Source organism: Pygoscelis adeliae, unplaced genomic scaffold (genome assembly GCF_000699105.1).
Source record: "Pygoscelis adeliae isolate BGI_AS28 unplaced genomic scaffold, ASM69910v1 Scaffold4, whole genome shotgun sequence".
In the NCBI taxonomy this organism is placed as follows: Eukaryota; Metazoa; Chordata; class Aves; order Sphenisciformes; family Spheniscidae; genus Pygoscelis; species Pygoscelis adeliae.
Window position 1 is genome coordinate 8,685,290 of NW_008824986.1, and position 19,215 is coordinate 8,704,504.

The 19,215-nt window shown below is 39.3% G+C and overlaps 1 protein-coding gene across 1 annotated transcript in view; it reads right to left on the reverse strand.

Annotated features, from left to right (window-relative positions):
• Window positions 1-95: 95 nt before the first annotated feature.
• Window positions 96-19,215, reverse strand: part of PTPRE (protein tyrosine phosphatase, receptor type, E) — a 27,902-nt gene continuing 8,782 nt past the window's right edge. Inside the window, exons 8-18 of the mRNA XM_009325854.1 lie at window positions 18,593-18,712; window positions 16,791-16,951; window positions 13,551-13,686; window positions 12,982-13,131; window positions 10,562-10,655; window positions 9,639-9,715; window positions 8,528-8,662; window positions 6,635-6,760; window positions 4,799-4,959; window positions 1,674-1,809; window positions 96-179 (exon numbers count right to left, since the gene is read on the reverse strand). Of these exons, the coding sequence (XP_009324129.1) occupies window positions 105-179; window positions 1,674-1,809; window positions 4,799-4,959; window positions 6,635-6,760; window positions 8,528-8,662; window positions 9,639-9,715; window positions 10,562-10,655; window positions 12,982-13,131; window positions 13,551-13,686; window positions 16,791-16,951; window positions 18,593-18,712 (1,371 nt within the window). The 3' untranslated portion in view covers window positions 96-104. The remainder of the gene's footprint in view (window positions 180-1,673; window positions 1,810-4,798; window positions 4,960-6,634; window positions 6,761-8,527; window positions 8,663-9,638; window positions 9,716-10,561; window positions 10,656-12,981; window positions 13,132-13,550; window positions 13,687-16,790; window positions 16,952-18,592; window positions 18,713-19,215) is intronic.

Here is a 19,215-nt window from a genome sequence, read left to right on the forward strand (position 1 = left end):
CAAGGTCATATTTACAGTAAAGTCAACAATCAAAATGACATGGAATAAATTAACAGAATATACAACTATTTATACAGACAAATTAAAAAATAAGGCAGGAATTTTCATTTGAAATTAGCATAATCAGAAAATATGTCGATGAAATCTTGTACCACTCTGTAGCAGAATTCATACTGTTCCTGAAAAACAATAAAAAGATATGAAAATGTGCTTTGGTTGCATCGTACGATTACACTGCAGAAAATCATACTTATGTAAATCGTAGTGATAAATGCAACACGTTGTAACTTGGACCATTACTTGGACCACTAGCTGAGGACTGGTTTGTTCTGATTTTTATTTAGGTATTTATTTTTTAAAATAAAAGCAATGGTACCTCGCTCTTGTCAAATACAGGCTGATTCTTGCTTGTCAGTTGAAATAATTTCTCTAAGCTTTCTAGGTGATAGTTCTTAAAATGAATCAATTCTTAGACCTCTCTTGTCATTTAAATTATGCAGCTTACTGTACTTGGCTGTTACCCGGCTCGCACTAAAGCAGGTAACTCCTCCTGTGCTCCCTTCCCCAGGGAGCCTGGCTGTTTAACTTTGGGCTCCATCTTCTGAGCTTTACAGCAGAAACTAAGTGACAATATAACTTCTGACAATGTAACTTTAAAAGTATAGAACATTGAAAAACCTCTGGGTGCGTTTTTCTGAAATGGAGTTCCCCTTGCAAAGGCTGTCTATTTAGCCACTGCCTATGTTAGCCAGCTGGCTAGTCCTCTGCATCCTAAAGACGGGACACGTCCTGATCTTCTAGGCATGCTGATAGGCCTTCAACACAATTTGCTGGATTATAAAATCTGTAACAACACTGATAATAAATGGAACTGGCATCTGAATTTACTCATGCTGGAAAGCAGAGTTTAGCAGAAGCCTTCCCGCATGCTCAGCTGGGAGCATCAGTGGCAATTACACCCTTAACTAACATTATTAAATCACAGAGCCAGAACCCCGAAAGAAGTATTTCATCCCTGTCTCAGCATGACTGCGGATAATCCAGTTCTACTTCTTCAACCCCTTTTTTCCTATCCGTAGTATGGAGAAAACATCTACCTGAAAAAGGTGTTCTGAGATAATTGTTTCTAAAGAAGTTTCAAACTATTGAATGGAAGCTGTTCTCAAAATACAAAATGTCAGCATTTTTATATATTTTCCAAAAACATAAGTCTCAAAAAAACTTTTTAATGTTTATTCAATAGGGAAAAGGGCCTGGATCAAGCTTCACATATTACTTGTAGATGACTTTAAAGAAGTCAAAGACATTTCTCCCTTTCAGTGATCAACTGCAAGCCAATTTAAGCCCAGACATTTTAAGGCAAGAAAGAACAACACCTGATACATAGCTTAAAAGGCATTTACTTCTTATGCTTTGTCACGTGCAACACAGAAGATTTTGGTTTAACTGTCTCCAGTTCCTAAAAGACGCAGAACGTTTAGCCAAGTTGTATTTTTAGAAAAGCTATTAAAAAAAAAATCTGTAAAAATACAGTTTTCTGATAATACCTCGTACATACATAGCCACCATACATAATTCATTTTAACCTGTAAAAAAATGCTTTGTTCTCCTCCCACAAGAATATTTACAAACATACATCCTTTGACAAAGATCCGGATTGTTAAATATCATACCAGTGTTTGCACCATATGTGGCCTTTGCAGTCTTAAGCTCTTCACAGCTTGAAATACATCTAAGAGCCCTTCAGCCTTCACTCGTTCCAGAATATTGCTGAGTGCTATGAAGGTACCTGTTCTTCCAGCGCCAGCACTGCAATGTAAACACATTCGCTTGACATACAGTAGGATAAAAATGGTAAAAGAGAAATAATAGTGATATAGAATAGCCAAATACTACTATTAGCCAACTTCTACTCATTTTTTGTGTGCTTATTTTGTCACCTCAGCTATGCTAGAAGGGAGCCAGAATTAATGGAAATTAACTCGGAGCCAGGCTGGAACCAATAAAGGCTCGTTACTGACAGCTTCTGTACAGAGGTGGGAGATCCTGAGCTGGCTGCAGCAGCACGTGGACACCCTCAGCCAAAGTCTGAGACTCAAATAATGAACTGGCAAAGCTACTTACTCAAATCTGCATTCATCTTCAACAAAGACATCTTTTGGTGCTCCCACACTCTGCTTTCCTTTTTTTTTTTTTTTTTTTTATGGGGGAGAACACAACCTTTAGACTTTCAGTTGCAAAACCTGGTTATAATGCAAAGAAGCACTGTGCGATCAAACCCACATTTTTCTATTAGGTTGTGACTTATGCATGGCGGACAGACATGAAGCTTTATTATAATTACTATGATTATTACTAGTAGTAGTAGTATTACTCCAAAGCAATTTGATGGAAGATGTCCCATCCAACTGTAATGATTTTAATAGCTCTTAGCATCTAAGCCATTTCTTCTCAGAGTTGCTGATATAAGGACAAACTAAAGCAAGACTACGTATGAGCCTATACTACATACAAGAAACTAAAATTGACTGTTCTGCCTCTATCTTGACTACAATAAGCAACCTAATGTACTCCAAAGTAACTGTAGTTTCTTTTGTTTCAGTATGTTTGACTCAGTATATTTTGTCCTTATATCTGTTTCAGATCATGATTCCGTGGAACCAAAATATATTTCAGTAATTGTTATCTGATTTATTATGCCTAACTCTAGAGAAAAAAAAAAAAAAAAAATTAAAAAAGATTGCTTTCTCTCTCCTAATCACTCTAATTAAGGACTATTTGACTCCAACAAATCCGTGGCTGTGCACTGGAATGCCAATAGCTTTGGTAGGGAATAGTTACTAAAAACGGGATGGGATTGGGAAATTGGCAATCAGTGGTAAGACGGAGTGGAAGGTTCACTGGATTGCTGAATAAGCATAAACACAAAATACTTTATTAAATCTAACATTTTCATGTGTTTTAACCATAAGTAGGTGAATTGTAATCACATGTCATTGCTTCTACCTTATTTCTATCAGATATAAAAAAAGTCTGATAAGCACAAGCCTTATGAAAAGATTAAGTGCAAATGCATGTATCCTCAGCTGGATACCTTAAAAGTCACGTCGGAGGAAAAATGAACAGGTACAATGTATTAGATGTGATGTACAGGCTGTCCAAGTAGGGACAGGAGAGAATTCTCAACACTAAAAATCCTAGAATACATTGGATTGAATGGTGGTTTGGATTTTCTTGTTTAATTCATTTTATAGTGATTGCAGTAGATTTTAAAAAAATCTTGGACAAATGCATGCCAAATGATTAGGCTAAGGCTTCAGAGAGGCTGCAAGTCTAAAAGCTTGGAAAAGTAGAAGCAATGTATACCTCAGATAGTTCTTATGCATCTAATTTGTGCATGTCGAAGACATTAGTTACTTTTATTTCTTATTTTACTGGCTAGAACTCCTTGATATTTTACCCACTTTAATTACCATTCAGCATTTTAACTCCCTAGCAATTCAAAAGAAGTGGCTGTTCAAATTTGTCAAATTGCTGAATCAAACACAAAATGTCATCATCACCCTCGAGTGCAGCCACCACGGGGTGGAGGAACCCACAGTCCCCTAGGGAAAATGTATGAGAACAGCAAAGAGCAAAACACTTCTGAAGCAAGGAGGAGAAAGTTTTAGCAATGAATATGCATTGGTACAAGATCATGTCCCAAAACACCAACAAATCCGAGCCCTGGCTCAAGCTCCCAGGATCTCTTTGCTTCAACAGCGCATGAAAATACAGGTGACATTGCAGACAGCCCAACACAAACCATAGTTCTCAGAGACCGAGGCAGCACCTTTGAAGCTCAAATCAGAGCAAAATAAAAGTCGGTGTACGCTGCAGAGAACAGCTGTAATATGCCATTCCCAGTTCTAACTAGCAGCAAGCAGAGAGGTTCTTTAAAAACCTTTAAAAGCAAGGTATGATTTCTGAACTAGGAAAAGGCAGAATACTAGTTTTACTACTACTTTTTTAAAATCAGCAGATGTAGTACAGAAAGGGAAAAGACAAATTTAAAAGACTGATAAAAAACCCCACACTCTGAAAAATATCATTTGAAAAAACAGTGGAAAAGCCCAATGTACACCTTTTAAAAACAAAACAACAACAAAAAATGATGCTGCAATAAAAAAGTACAGTTCGAAAAAACCCAAAAAGTGAAAACCTGGCACAGGACAAAGATATATTTTAGTTATCACGTATCAAGTCATACACAAGCTACCTCTCAGCGTTAATGTAAACATTGTTTTTTCTGTCCCCCAGCTCTCCTATCTGCTTTCAAGGACAGGGTATATTTTGCCTTCTGCTTAAATTAGGGATGTATTTCACTCTCCTGATAGTTTGTAAAAACCAACAGCATTTTGATCCCAATCGAATATTTGAGCACTATATTGGTGGGGTGTATTACACATCACTGCAATAAATATTGCAAAAAATAAAAATTCCTAATCACAGCATTTAGCAAAACTCAGTGCAAGACTACAACACCCCAAATTAATAACGCATTTGTTTACTCCCAGCCATTAAGGCTACCATTAAGGTATCCACTTCACTAATTTAGCAAAAGACAAGTCAAAAATCCTTTATGCTATACTATATTTTCTTTTTTTCTATCTTTTTCTCATATTTCTTAATTTTTATTTATTTTTTTAAAGGATGCAGTCTACTCCCTCAGGAAGGAAAACTGCCGTAAAAACAACCGGACTGGAGAAAAAGCAAGCCGGTTCCTTAGCTAATGGTGGGAAGAAGAGGCAACTCTTACCTGCAGTGCACGGTAATCGGGTGATTGCCTGTTTGCTGCTGCTGCTTTTGGACAGCTGCAATCAGGTCGATCATCCCTTTTCCTTCTGCAGGAATCCCGATTTCTGGCCACCCATGGAAATGGAACTGCCGAACAAGTCTGCTTTGCTTCTCCTGGTTAGCCTGCATGCGGTAAAACACCAGATTTCTCCAGTTGTTACTTCAAAATGGAAACACACTTCCTACCTTAAACATTCGTAGCATGAATTTTGCACCACTGTAGCAGAGGGGGCTGTTTGCAACCTGGTCCATAATATATTGGTCGTGCAGACCTGATAGTTCTGTTTCCAAATTCCCCATCCACTGTGCTGATAATTTACCCCTGTAATTTTCCTTTTGATTTGCACAGCTGCTTCACCTGGGTAGTAGTAAGGATGCACTTAAAGATTATTCATCCTGAGTACCAATGGTTGAAAGCTTTCAAAATGCACAGGCCAAATCCGAAGTGCCATTAAAACAACCCAATTCATGAAATGCACTCAATCTTTGCACAACACTACCTGCTACTTTGAACCTTAACAATTATTTGCATTGTCTTTATGCTTGCTGATTGCACACTAGAAGTTCAAATAGGTATTAATACCATGCTAATGCAGTAGCTCTAGACAGGTTTGGATGCACAAAGACTCTTTACTTTAACTACCTGAAATTTTTGCTTGCTGCTTCCCATGACTGCATTATAATAGTGTATGGATGCAACATTAATATTCTGGCAGTTTTACTATATATTATCAACTCTTGCAAGCCACACAGAGTTGAAAACATGAGGTCTCTGCTGATGCTGGGTGCTTTCAATGTGTCCACCATAGGGGACATCTGGTGAATGAGTTTGATGGGAAGACTGGACACTGTTTTGTACTGAAAGCCTGGAAGATGTCACCATTACGAGGAAAAAGGCTTGGTCAATCTTCCTTCCTCCCAGCTCTTCATGCTTCAAATATTATTGCTGCAGTCCAGCTGGACTCGGGCACAATACAAAAGTTACTCAGTTTTCTTAGACCTGCAGCAGCAAACACTTCTAACGACGCAGGACTGTAGTGTGAAACCACTGCTGTTTGTATATTATCTAAAATGCTGTTACTTGAGTTTTAAATACTTTCCAATGTGACAGAAGTCAACACATTGACAAGGACTCTGCTTTGTGAAGCAGGGTGTGTATTCACACCTAATCCACCACCCTCCTTCATAAGGGAATACAGAGTACTTTAACTTCAAAGTGCTTTTGCTTTGCATGTGCCTAAGTTATATGCAATGCAATAAGTAGTTAAATGAATGACATTATCAACTGCAAGTATTTTTTTTTCCCCAAAACAGCAATGCAAATCAGATCCTAAAGAAATGATGCAGTGAGTGAAGAGATGCATGCCCAAAAGATCAAAAATAGGTTTGAGTAGATCATGCCTGTAGCAGAGAAACATAAAGGAAGAACTAAGAGGCAGAGGTAAGCACATGTGCTATAAAATGCTTCACAGGATTTAAAAATCGTAAATTAAATTTTCTTTTATAGATATGTGGGAGGTGGTAGAAAACACAAGAATAACAGCAACAAAAAACATTTAAAAAATCCCGAAAACCCAAATGTCGCTTTGATCAAGGACATGTTTTACTGACCAGAATTTTCATTGGGCTTTAAGCAAAAATGTTTCATATGAGCTTCCCCTTGACTGATACAATGTCAGATGATGATTAACCACATTTATCTTTAGATAGAAATTCCAGCATTTAAGTTACATAATCATATTTGTAAATGCCTTCAAATGCAAAAAAACCAAACCCTCATGTAATTTAAAAACATTACCTGATTGTATGTAACTATGAAGTCCCTTACACTTATGGCATCTAACAGACTGTCATTCTTTATTTCTACGGTTATCTCTCCGTGAGTTACAGAGCCCTCTGATGGCCAGTACTGGCAGCATTTTTCCTGCAAAATTGAGAGAGAATTGTAAATGCCCCTTGAAATTTTTTCCAGTTATCTACATTGTCATGAATTTCTGATATAGGAGGTGACAGACAGCATAATAAACATGTTCTAAACACTTTGTAATGAAGGAAGGAGCTGGCAGAAGTGCTCACCAAGCCACTTTCAATCATTTATCAGCAGTCCTGGATAACTGGGGAGGTCCCAGTTGACTGGAAGTTAGCAAATGTGACAGCCATCTACAAGAAGGGCCGGAAGGAGATCTGGGGAACTACAGGCCTGTCAGCCCGACCTCAGTGCTGGGGACGGTTATGGAGTAGGTCATCCTGAGTGCCATCATGTGGCACAATCAGGCCCAGTCAGCATGGGTTTCTGAAAGGCAGGTCATGCTTGACTAACCTGATCTCCTTCTATGACCAGGTGACCCACTTAGTGGATGAGGGAAAGGCTGTGGATGTGGTCTACCTGGACTTTAGTAAAGCCTGTGACACTGTTTCCCACAGCATTCTCCTGGAGAAACTGGCTGCTCATGGCTTGGATGGGCGTATTCTTTGCTGGGTAAAAAACTGGCTGGATGGCCGGGCCCAAAGAGTTGTGGTGAATGGAGTTAAATCCATTTGGTGGCCAGTCACAAGTGCTGTTCCCCCGGGCTCAGTATTGGGGCCAGTTCTGTTTAATATCTTTATCAATGATCTGGATGAGGGGATCGAGTGCACCCTCAGTAAGTTTGCAGACGACACCAAGTTGGGCGGCAGTGTTGATCTGCTCGAGGGTAGGAAGGCTCTGCAGAGGGACCTGGACAGGCTGGATCGATGGGCCCAGGCCAACTGTATGAGATTCAACAAGGCCAAGTGCCGGGTCCTGCACTTTGGCCACAACAACCCCATGCAGCGCTACAGGCTTGGGGAAGAGTGGCTGGAAAGCTGCCTGGCGGATGCCTTAGAGTAGGTGTCTACAGCCTTGCTAATGCTTATACAGCAGTATTTCATTTCATTCATTACTCTCCCATTTCAGTGAGAGTAGAGAGCCTCAGCTAACTAGCCATCATGTGTCTACTCTGCAATGGGGCACTGGTGAGGCTGCACCTCGAATACTGTGTTCAGTTTTGGGCCCCTCACTACAAGAAGGACGTCGAGGTGCTGGAGTGTGTCCAAAGAAGGGCAACGAAGCTGGTGAAGGGTCTAGGGCACAAGTCTTATGAGGAGCGGCTGAGGGAACTGGGGTTGTTTAGCCTGGAGAAAAGGAGGCTCAGGGGAGACCTTATCGCCCTCTACAACTCCCTGAAAGGAGGTTGTAGCGAGGTGGATGTCGGTCTCTTCTCCCAAGTAACAAGTGATAGGACAAGAGGAAATGGCCTCAAGTTGTGCCAGGGGAGGTTTAGATTGGACATGAGGAAAAATTTCTTCAACGAAAGGGTTGTCAAGCATTGGAAGAGGCTGCCCAGGGAAGTGGTTGAGTCATCATCCCTGGAGGTATTTAAACGATGTGTAGATGTGGTGCTTAGGGACCTGGTTTAGTGGTGGACTTGGCAGTGCTAGGTTAACAGGTGGACTTGATGATCTTAAAGGTCTTTTCCAACCTAAATGATTCTATGATTCTATGATCCTATGAAAAGGCTAATAACCAAGAATACAGTAATAAAATATTTTTATAGTATGAACCATTAAGATGAAAAGGGCTTAGGAGCCATAGATGGTAAATACTACTTTAAAACAGATAAGAATAAAATATGTAACTCCTGAAAGCAATTCAATGTTGTGGGACGCATACCTGCTCCCTCTCTTGAACTTCTGTGAGCATAACAATGGTGTGGCACTTCCACTCCCACACCATTCGCCAGAAATCCTCCACCGTGTGCGGAAGCGGTCCCTGGGTAGCAATGAAGTAGTCTTTCTGGCGATAGCCCTGCAGAGAAAGACCAGCATGCGTTTACATTGTGACACGTGAGTACAAGTGAAGAGGGACGGAAGCTGATGTTCAGCGAGAAGATCACTACTTCAAGTGGTGCTTTGTGAGCCCTGCTGCTTGACAATGTAATAGTTACTGCAAATCCAGTGACACCGAGACCACCCAATTCTTGCTCTTTGCCAGAAACACAGGAAAAAATCCCCCAAATTCACAATCCTGAGTTGTATTTTATGACTTTTTACAATCATGGCTGAAGGAATGAAATTCTGCAATAACAGGTAACTGAAAGGATTTCACAATGAGATTATCAAAGTTAATAACTGCAGCTATTAGCTTTACTACAGAATTAACATTTATCTCAATTTTTGAGCTACAGTTCTATTTACATACTGATGTGATCTTCACAGCTCTAGTATCCACAATCCTCAATAACTAATGGCGTTTTACTGCTTAAGGATATAATTAATTCTCATATTTAAATAAAAGTAAGACATGGTGGAAGGTGTTGTCCAGGTTCCAACAGGAAGCCAGGAACAAAGTTAGGAATTAACACATGTCTGCCCAGGTAAGCCCTGGCTCCCAAACACTGTGATAGCCTTTCCCCATGCTAAATATGAACTTTTCTTTTTCCTTTCCTCAGAAGAGCACATATTTACATCAGTTAACCTGAACGCAGATAATGGAACTGCTGGATGTTAGTTCTACAGCTAATTTGTTTCGCTGACTGTTAGAATTTAATAAATACCCTAGTTTATAACTCTAACAACACAAATGTTTAAATTACACAACCATTTAAACTGAAATTGAAAACACCAGATAAGAAATATATTTGGAAACTCTCATAAGCCAAACGCAAACAAAAAAGCTAATGTTCTTCATAAGCCAAGTTGATTGTGTCTCTTTAAGAAGACTTATCAGCAACAGAAAAATATCTGACTTGCAATTTAAATACATGAAAAATTTTTATACGTACATCTATGAAGGAAGCATTGATGTAGTCTGTATACTCTTGCCCTCTTTTCATCGACAGAATCACTCTATTAAAATCATCTGGAGAAAAAAGAAGTCTAGTCTTACTTTTGCTAACTGTATATTGACTGCTCCACTATTACATTTGTGAAAGAAGAAAAACAACAAAATCTTTTATCTGAAAGCTGAAGATCTCAAAGATCTTATCCAGGATTTAGTAAGTGTGCGGGGGAGGGCACTAGTTTTTCTGCTGTTGTTTTTCCATTCACACAGGATACGGCCACCAAGGTCTGAAACTTTCATTTTCAGGTGCAGAGATTACAGCGCTGCTCCAGACTACGCAAGGAATCACACAGAAAGTGTGTTGGTTTAAAAGGTGAAACTGCTGAATTATTTAATTCAGTCCTGAAAAATCTCTGATTGTAATACATTTTACATTGATAAAGTAAAAAACAATTCATTAAATTGTTTGCAGACACTTTATAAGGGCATTACACTTTATAAGGAGAGGATAGCGCTGTTTGTATCAGGAAGTTCTCTAGAAACTTTAGAGCAGACATGCCTGCAGAGAGGACAACAAAACCAAGGGGATGGCTAACAGAAACACCCCCAAAAATGCGTTCTAGCTAAAAATGAAGCAAAACCAAAAACTACCACTCTGGACAGTACAACAGGTTTTGAAAGCATTTGAATTTTACAGGCAGAGAAGTTAAAACTTTTTCTCTTTAAGACATACGCAGTAATTATTTGCAGAATTCCAGTTTCCAAATCTGGGCAGGACCTCTATTCTTGAATTATCCCAACAGAGCTGTATTCTGATATGAGGTGTGTTGTTATCAACATATAGATATAGTGTGTATACAACAACCTTAAGATAATGGTGTGTTTATAGCACTTGTTTCTCTATATAAAAAGTTGATCTCTTACATGGGATAATCTGGATGACTCTAGCTTTCTTCATATTTGCTGGAAGATTGCCAGTTCTCATGTTTTCTTTCATTATTCGAACATTTGTTAACTTCTGTAATAAAACACACAAATGAGGATGAGAACTCACTGGAACAGAAGTGGTTCTCGCTCACCATATCCTGTACTCAGAGGTTTCCTAAGTATCTTTATCGGACACAAAGCAGTAACACAGTCAAAGCAAGACTGACTTTTCACAAAAGCCACTTCATTGTGCTGTCTACAAAAATGAATTAAGAATAAGTCACGTAATTTTTTCATACTGATAAATATTTAAGAATCTGAACATACTCCCAATAAAGTTTAAGGGCCGTAAAATGACAGCAGATGTTAACCTTTTGGGTCTGTGGTTTTGTCTGGGTTTTTTTAAGACACTTTTGGATGGTCTGAGTGTGGCTTTCAGAAGCACAGAGTACCCTTTCCTTTTGAAAAGGTATAAGTTTCTTAAATTTGACATTTGGAAATTTAGTTTCATAGAATTAGCCACTTTTGAAAACACCTTTTAATAAAAAAGATCTGCATACCATTTTCTCGAATTAATTTTATCTTTTGATTTCCAGCCTTTACGTAAGCAGAGGCAGACTGACCAGCATGCCGACCACCATTCGTCTCCACCAGCAGCAGCCCCCGATCAGGAGCTTTGCCAACAGGCACTCCAGCCAGCTGGGCACCGCTTTCATTTCCACATTATTCTCAAGTACTAAAAAACTTCTCTTTTATAGACTTCACTTCCTTTATGGTCAAAACATGAACTGAATTCATATTCATATTAATTTCATTCATATTACTACTATTACAATCCTGTTCAGAGTATTTAAACTCCAGTCCTTTAGTTCTGGACTGTGCTTTCCCTGCGGCACACCACCCTGTTTCTGGCATAACAAGGTCACACAAGTTTATGGACTGCTGTGCACCAAATCCTGCAACGTGGCTCTATATATTTTCAAGCTTTTGCTAGTGAAGGGACCGATATTCCTTATTATTTATTCAGTTTGTGATGACGGCATTCCCAGGACACAGAAGACAAACAATGCTCTTGCCCCAACAATTTTTTTATAGTATAGATTACACACCCACAAGATTGTGCAAGATAACACAACAATAATAGGCGGCTCCTGCTGGGGTGGGACTTACCAGATAACGATCATAGTTACGCAGTTGCATTTCAGCAACTATTTAATTTAAATTCAATTTAAATTAAAATTAATTTAATTTTCAAACTGCAAGCAGATTTTCAGGCATGTATTTGCCAGGTTCTGAGTTTCAGGAACGTATCTCAATTCCAGTAAAATCTCTAATACTGGCAACAAACTATTAAAAAGAAACCCCTACCCTTTGAGAAATCACTTTTCAGTCACTCTATAATACTGTGTTCAATAGACTTTATGTCAGAGACTCTCACACTGGTTACAATATAGCTCTACTCTTTTTTGGTGTAGGTGGGCTTAGTGCTCCTGGGCCACCTAAGTGCTTTTCAGAATACATGGCAGAACTAGATGTTGCTCTCTGCACTTTAATGCAGCCTTGCTGGCACAGTGGACAGCAAAAACAAACTTAGGAATTCTGGAAAAAGTAGAATACTTGATGTTTTAATTTGCTTCCTTCCCTCAGACAGTCCATTACTTTTGATTTTTGAACTTGTTGCTATATTGTCAGACTTATTTTCACATCATTTTCTTTTCCCAGTTCCCAATTTCTGATTAAATTAATCCTTTAAAGGAAAGGGAGAACTCCAGTTAACACCTATATGTCATTTAATGCTTTAGACCTATATATAGAGTAAATATTTTAGCATTGCAAAAGTCACAGAAAAGTTCTAACTATTTCTTCAGGACAATAAAGTCTATTTTAAACAATGATCATAAACAGCCAGCACGGTTGCTTTCTGCATTTGGGGTTTCTCTGCTAAACAGAAATGCTTTTTTTTCTTTTCTTTCCTGACAGGTCTGGATATTCAGCACAAGATGCGTAAATTCTCTGCAATTCTCTCTGCCGTCAGTCATCACTGAGTTAACAATCCCGTTGAGATGCAAATTAGGTGCATGTAATCCAGCTCTCTCTTCCAGCATTATCTGATCTGGCATCTAGTACCAGACCGAAAGAATAATTCCATTTTTCTTTTATAAACAAACAGAAAGTATATAGGAAAAGGTCCGTAGAACGATGTAGCTTTGAATGGGCATTTGCAGAACAGGATGTTAAGCAAGGCCCCATTCACAGACTCCGCAGGACCCATTCACAGCAAGCACAAAATAAAACAAGCTGTTCTGTTTTGATGGACCTTTTCTTTTAAGGTTACACTTTTCCTGCTTTTGAAGTATCTTTTTGGCTTAAATGTTTCCACACTTAGAAATCCTATGGCAAAGGACTTTCATACTTACTTTAAATTCTTCTTCTAGCCCTATTTTGACAAGGTTTGGTGCCGCGTTGTGTGATGTTTGTAGATGTTTTTCTAAGGATGACACATCTAGCTCCGTGTCACCATAGAGGTAGTATTCAAGTAAGGCTTGATAAATGAAGGAGTATTGCATCTGGAACAAACAAAGAGGCAGATAAGCGTACTGCAAAGCAAGGAAGTAAAACTATGAATTCTGGCACTTTCATCTATCTCATTTGGTCTACAGTCTACTAATTATCAAAATATACCTTAAGCTAAAACAGAGTTTTCCTGTTACATCGCTCACATTCTCTAAAATTCCACTCTCATGTGCATGGGGAAACCTGGACATGATACCTAAAGATAACGTGCCTTACAGTGGTCTTCACAGCCCTAACATGCCTTTATTTTCTCCCCCAACCCCATCCTTCTACTAGGCTTTGTTCATTTTCCAATTATCCAGGTGTGCAACAGAACAGCACATACTGGGATGCATATCAGAGTGGAAATACAGAAGCGTATTTTTCTTCGACCGCAAAAAGTTGTCATTTCAACTGATTAAAGTTCACTTACGTCAGTCTGAACCATCTGCGGACGCTGATTACGGATTCTTGAAACAAACTCAAAAACATCAACTTTTTGTTCAGCGTGCATCATGTCTATTATGGCATCTATAACGATAAACGTGCCTGTGCGACCCACACCAGCGCTTAAAAAGGAAACAAAACCAAAAAGCTCAATTGAATTACAAACTTTGCAGGAATTGCTACAGCAATGACACAGGTAGAATTTAGGCTGCTTATACTGGACTGAAATACTCGCTATGAAAAACCAAATTTCATTTTTTATTTTAGCAATGATAGCAACAAAAAGGGGTCTAAGTTTTTAACATAAAAAGTCACATCTTAACAGCTCTGAAATGATAAGATCAAAATTATATTAGAAAAGACCTTTGGGAAAAAATTCTGCTTGACCAAGTATAATAATTCAGTCTAAGATGAAATTTTAATTTTTTTTTCTTAATTTTTGCTCTTTTCTGCATGGTTGCTGTCACATGCCAATTAGATAATAGTTACTTGTTACAATTTCTACACTTCCTAACTGCCATCCCAAATTATTTTTTTTATATATATCCTTCAACAGCCACGAGAGGGAGCACGATCATTATAAATTAGACTACTCCAGTGACTTTCAGCTCTTCCTTTCAGAGGAAAAGGGCATGGCATCCTGTGCTAGGCATTAATAGCTCTCTTTTAACCTTCTGTTAGCTTACTTTGCACAGCAACTGCTGTAGTGTCCACAGACACCTTCTGAAACGTAACAAAAATCTCTCCCCCCATCCCAGCGTGTCCAAAGATATGGATCAATTTTCAGCCAGGAAACATTAGGCTTTAAATAACACCAGAAAAAAAAAAAATATTGCATGCATAATACAACTTAGTTCGTATGTACACACACACACTTTTAACAGCAAACGCCATGTGAAACCAAAGCCCTCAAGCCCTCCTATTCCAGAGGGATGACCGAGATGAGCAGACTCATGGAGTACCACGGCCCTCCACCAAAATTTCATGCAACTTCTTCACAGTGAACAAGCCCACTATAACCTCCTGCCTCCAAATCCCTTTGCGTTTAATCATCGGTTTGGCAGGCTCCCCTCTCTCCTCCCCCAGCCACATCCAGCGGTCCAGCGCTCCCACCCGCCGGTCCCGTTTGGCCCCTCTGCAGCTACCGACCACGGGCCACCGCAGCTTCCACCCCACGGTGGCCAAGGCTCCCTTCCCTCTTGCTTCCTTTCATTCGTGTTTGACCTCTGCCACCACGGACGAGTCCACCTCGACTCCTACTGTCTTGACTCTCAGTTTACAGAGATTTTCCTCTTCCTGACGTGTCCTGAAAACCAACTCTGAGCATGGGCTGCTCATCACCAGTTCACACTTGTCCTTCATTGCTCAAGTCTTGTGAGCTTTTACCCACCGAGCCCCACGCTCAGCTTCCTCACTTCTCTTTCCTTTGCAGATACAATCCTTTTTTACACACCCTTGTCCCCTCCCCGTGCCTCTGCCCCAAGGTTACCTTACTTCAGATCAGCGCTTAATTCAATCCTTGCACGTTCCTGCTAAAGCTGGTAATTTCACCAACCTTGACATTTGCCTTGGAAGTTCCCTGATTTTATCCATCCTTAACCTCCTGTAGGGTATCCCTTACTCAGCTATTCCTCAATGTAGCTCTCTGCTCACTGAAAAAATATGTTGCTGAAAACTTCTGGGGAAAAAAAAAATGGCAGAAATCCCCCCCCCACCTTTTATCTGCTATTCTTTACTTCCAAATGCTATATTAGCTTTTTATTAACTTCCAAAAGATTGCGATTGAGCAGTTTTTGCTTGGAATGACTGGGTGATATTTTTGTAAAAGCTCACTAAAAATGGACGGTTACTCACTATCGATGAGTTTCCCTTTCCGTTTTTCAACAATTCAATAGTGTCATATCCTGAACTGTAACGGAAATTAAGTGTCACTTCTCATTCTTTATTTCTAAAGCAGGCTGAAGTACTGCTCTAGCCCCCAGCACTGACACATAACGGTATTACAGCGCTCTGTTAGACCATTATATTTAAATCTCTGCAGATTTTTATTATGATATTTTATATTTTCCTTTATTTTGTCTCTACTTCTGCTGATTAAACTAAGTACAGAATTTCCAAAAAAAAAAAATAAAGCTCAAACCCAGTATGAATCTCCACAGAACATCATGGCAAAAGGCTATAAAAATATGGTAGGTTTCTCAAAGGAAAGACTATGTGAGACTACTAAAATCTTCTTTTCTTTAAGCCTCTTATGTATGACACCTGGGAGAGAAGATGAATCCTAGCAAGGCAAGGTCTGGATGGAAGTGAAGGAACAAAAAGGCTGGCTTGGTCAGGACAAACACGCTCTTTTTCAATAGTACGCACTTCAAGGACTCTTGGAGAGTATTTCTAGTTGTCTGACACAAGCAAGAGAGAAAGAAATAAATACATGAATCTACAACCATTTCCTTAAAAACAAAACCTGGAAAGACAAAGCTGCGATTCTTTTCTTTTTATTCTGACCTCGCTATGATAATTGCTCCTGAAAAGACACTCCTTGCTCAGTTCTGAGCTTACAAGTTGCTATAGAGATTGCAATTATTCTTTTAAAACTGATTTGGAGTTTGTGGTTTCATTAACATAAGATTTCAAACTGTTTAGCACAAGCCTTAATAGCAGGAAGTTCATGCGCGTGTGACCAAATGAGTGGGAATATGTTCTGTATTGGTATGTAGTACATTTTTAAAATTGCAGCATTTAAGTCTCTTAAATGCAAGTCTTTATTCAAAACGTTCTAGGCATTTAATAGATAATTTACATAGCAAACTGCAATTTTATTGTGGGAGAAGTGGGGGATGAATTCTCAGAGGAGCATTTAGTGGCAAAGGTCGCAGATTTGTATTACAAGTCTGTTCTTCTGACAAAGAACATATTTATACCAAACACTGGGTACCACTCATGGATTAAAAAAACCCAAAACAACAACTTCTGTTTGAGTCTTAAAGTGACAGCAAAGACAGATCTTTTGAAATTGCTTTTAACCTGGGCTCTCAAAAAGCTCAGCATATTATTGCCCTTTACAGATAAAAATATAAATATGTAAGTAAATATATATATACAAACGTACATACACACACACACACAAACTTTGTAGCCTATGAACAGAAGATTAAAATTTAGCCTTGATATTCTACACGTAACTCCAGGCCAAGCTAAGAGAATGGTTTGAAGAGCACATACATACCTACAGTGAACCGCTATTGGTCCAGCATGGGCAGGATTCAACGTTTTGACTTTTTTCAGGAATTTCAGCATCCCGATAGGTGTGAAAGGCACCCCGAAATCAGGCCAGCTGGTAAAGTGAAGCTGCGTAACGAGCCTCGGAGCTTTACAACCGTCATGAAGCTGCAGGGAACACACAGGCTCCAAGTCTGACATTTCATTTTTCATGCAAAGTTTTATAAAACAAACTGCTCTGGTTATTTATTACTTTAATTCCTACAACACTTAGAGTCTGACTCAAGGATTAGACGTTTACAGTGTACGTAAAATGCAAACACAGAGTAAAATTACCATATATTATTAAAATACATCTTTGCAGTGAAAACTGGAATAATCCCAGGATGGGACTGCAAAAAGTAAGACTCACAATTCATGGTAATAATGGATCAAATCCTAAGTCCTTTTTCACTTATAAAATCTTCACACTTCTTTTAGCAGCCTCAGATGAAACTCACAAAATTCAGCCTAAACATTCAGGATCTGAATCGCTATGAGATGCCAAATGCCCGCTTTTGCCATATCACATATGAATAATGAAAGAAGGGCTGCACCTCCAATGGCCAACCACTGACAGTTTCATGATCTGACCTACTCTTCAAGAGTAAAAGAGAAGATGCTACAGAAGCAACGACAGCAGAGCTCAGCATCGTTTCACCTGCATTCACTAACCACAACCTATCCTTAAGGTTAGAAAGCGTACCTGTTTCACAAGCTTTCAGTCTGTTAGCCAGGGTCAAGGCCGCTTCTTTCAAACTGGAGAAAGCCAGCTGGCTTTGTAAGGTTACCTGGTCTCCATCAATGGATAACCAAATCCTCCTAACACGTACTCAGCAGTGATCAACAAGTGAAAGGCAGCCAGGTCCATTCATAAACTTTCCAGCCCTTCAGCTTATCCACAGTACGTACATCTCTGTACCGTTACTTCTTTCCCACTCTGCCTTCTGAGCACAGTTTCTCTGAGCATTTTTATCAGCGATGCCTTATCAGCAATCACTAGTCATACCAAAGCAATCTGCACGCTAAATCAGCAGCGACTGCGTCACAGTTCAGAATCTGTAACTAACGCTGAATGAATCCACCCGTATTTTGAGGAGTTCTGAGCTCTCCATGTAGTTCTACACAGCTATATGTGGTTTACCACCTGTCACCAGCCCGTACTGTCTTCAGTCTTCTATCTGAATCAGACGGTCATTGCATTACAAACACAGCAGCCTTCTCTTTAGGGGGTGAGGATCTCTAGCAATTTGCTCCTGTACAAGGCTACACACTGGACAAGAGCAAAGTCATCCCCACCATCTCTCTTGTGATCTAAAGCTTTAACTTGTGCCGGAGACCAAGCATACAACAGAAATCAAGCTGTAATGCTGGCTGACATTGGCCAGCTAATATCCACAGACTGCTCCAAATACCCAAACGTATCCAAATTCACTCATTTATTTTTCTATGCAATTTGTCCCAAAAAAGGTCAAGACACTGCTCCTGTGCTCCCTCCCTGACAGTCACGAGAAGTGACTTTCTGTGGCCCTTGACTACAGGCAAGAAGAAACCAAGCAGAACCTCTTGCAATCCATTAAACTGTAGCAGACCCTGCGTGTGCTGACCTGCAGAGCTTGCTCACCTGCCTAGGAGAGGTGCCACACCTTTCTCGATTTGCAAATATGTTTAACTAATTTCCTGAATTTCTTTTTAGCAAATATTTGACATTGTAACAATTTGCTTTAAAAATTAAAATGAAAACCCAGCAAGAGCATTACTGTTATTTACCGACTGAACGCAGAACTTGCGGATGGTGTAGTCCACCAGAACTATGCAATCTTCCACTGACACACGGATATTTCCATAAGTCCAGCACCCTTGGTCAGGCCAATACTGATAACATTTTTCCTGTAAAAACACACAGTAAGTTTTATAACACCAAGTCTGCTTTCATTGTTGGTCATCCATAAAACAATGAAATTATTTGAAAATAGTGTACATACATATGCATATGAATATGCAGAGCTTCTCATCTGGCACAATACAGCTTTAACACTTTGCTAGTGCTATTGATGCTTAAGTTTATGCAGAGAAGGTGAGAATAGCTTTGAAGTTGTTTTTTAACCTAGCCAGACCTAAACAGCTTTTGTTGTGGTTTGGTTTTTTTTGTTAGGGGGTGCCTAGCTGTGGGGACTGGGATGTCTGGACTCTTTATTTTTAAGCTTTAGGCGTAGTCACCAGGGAAACAAGGTTTATTTCTTGGCCACATGTTTTTGAGGACTTTATATATTTCAAATAAGGATATAGCGTGTTCAGTGTGGCAAACTGTCCCCCAAGGGAAAAGAAAATAATTAAAAAGCATCTTTATGTTTCTGATGATACATTTCCTTAATATTTTAACTTAGCTTCTC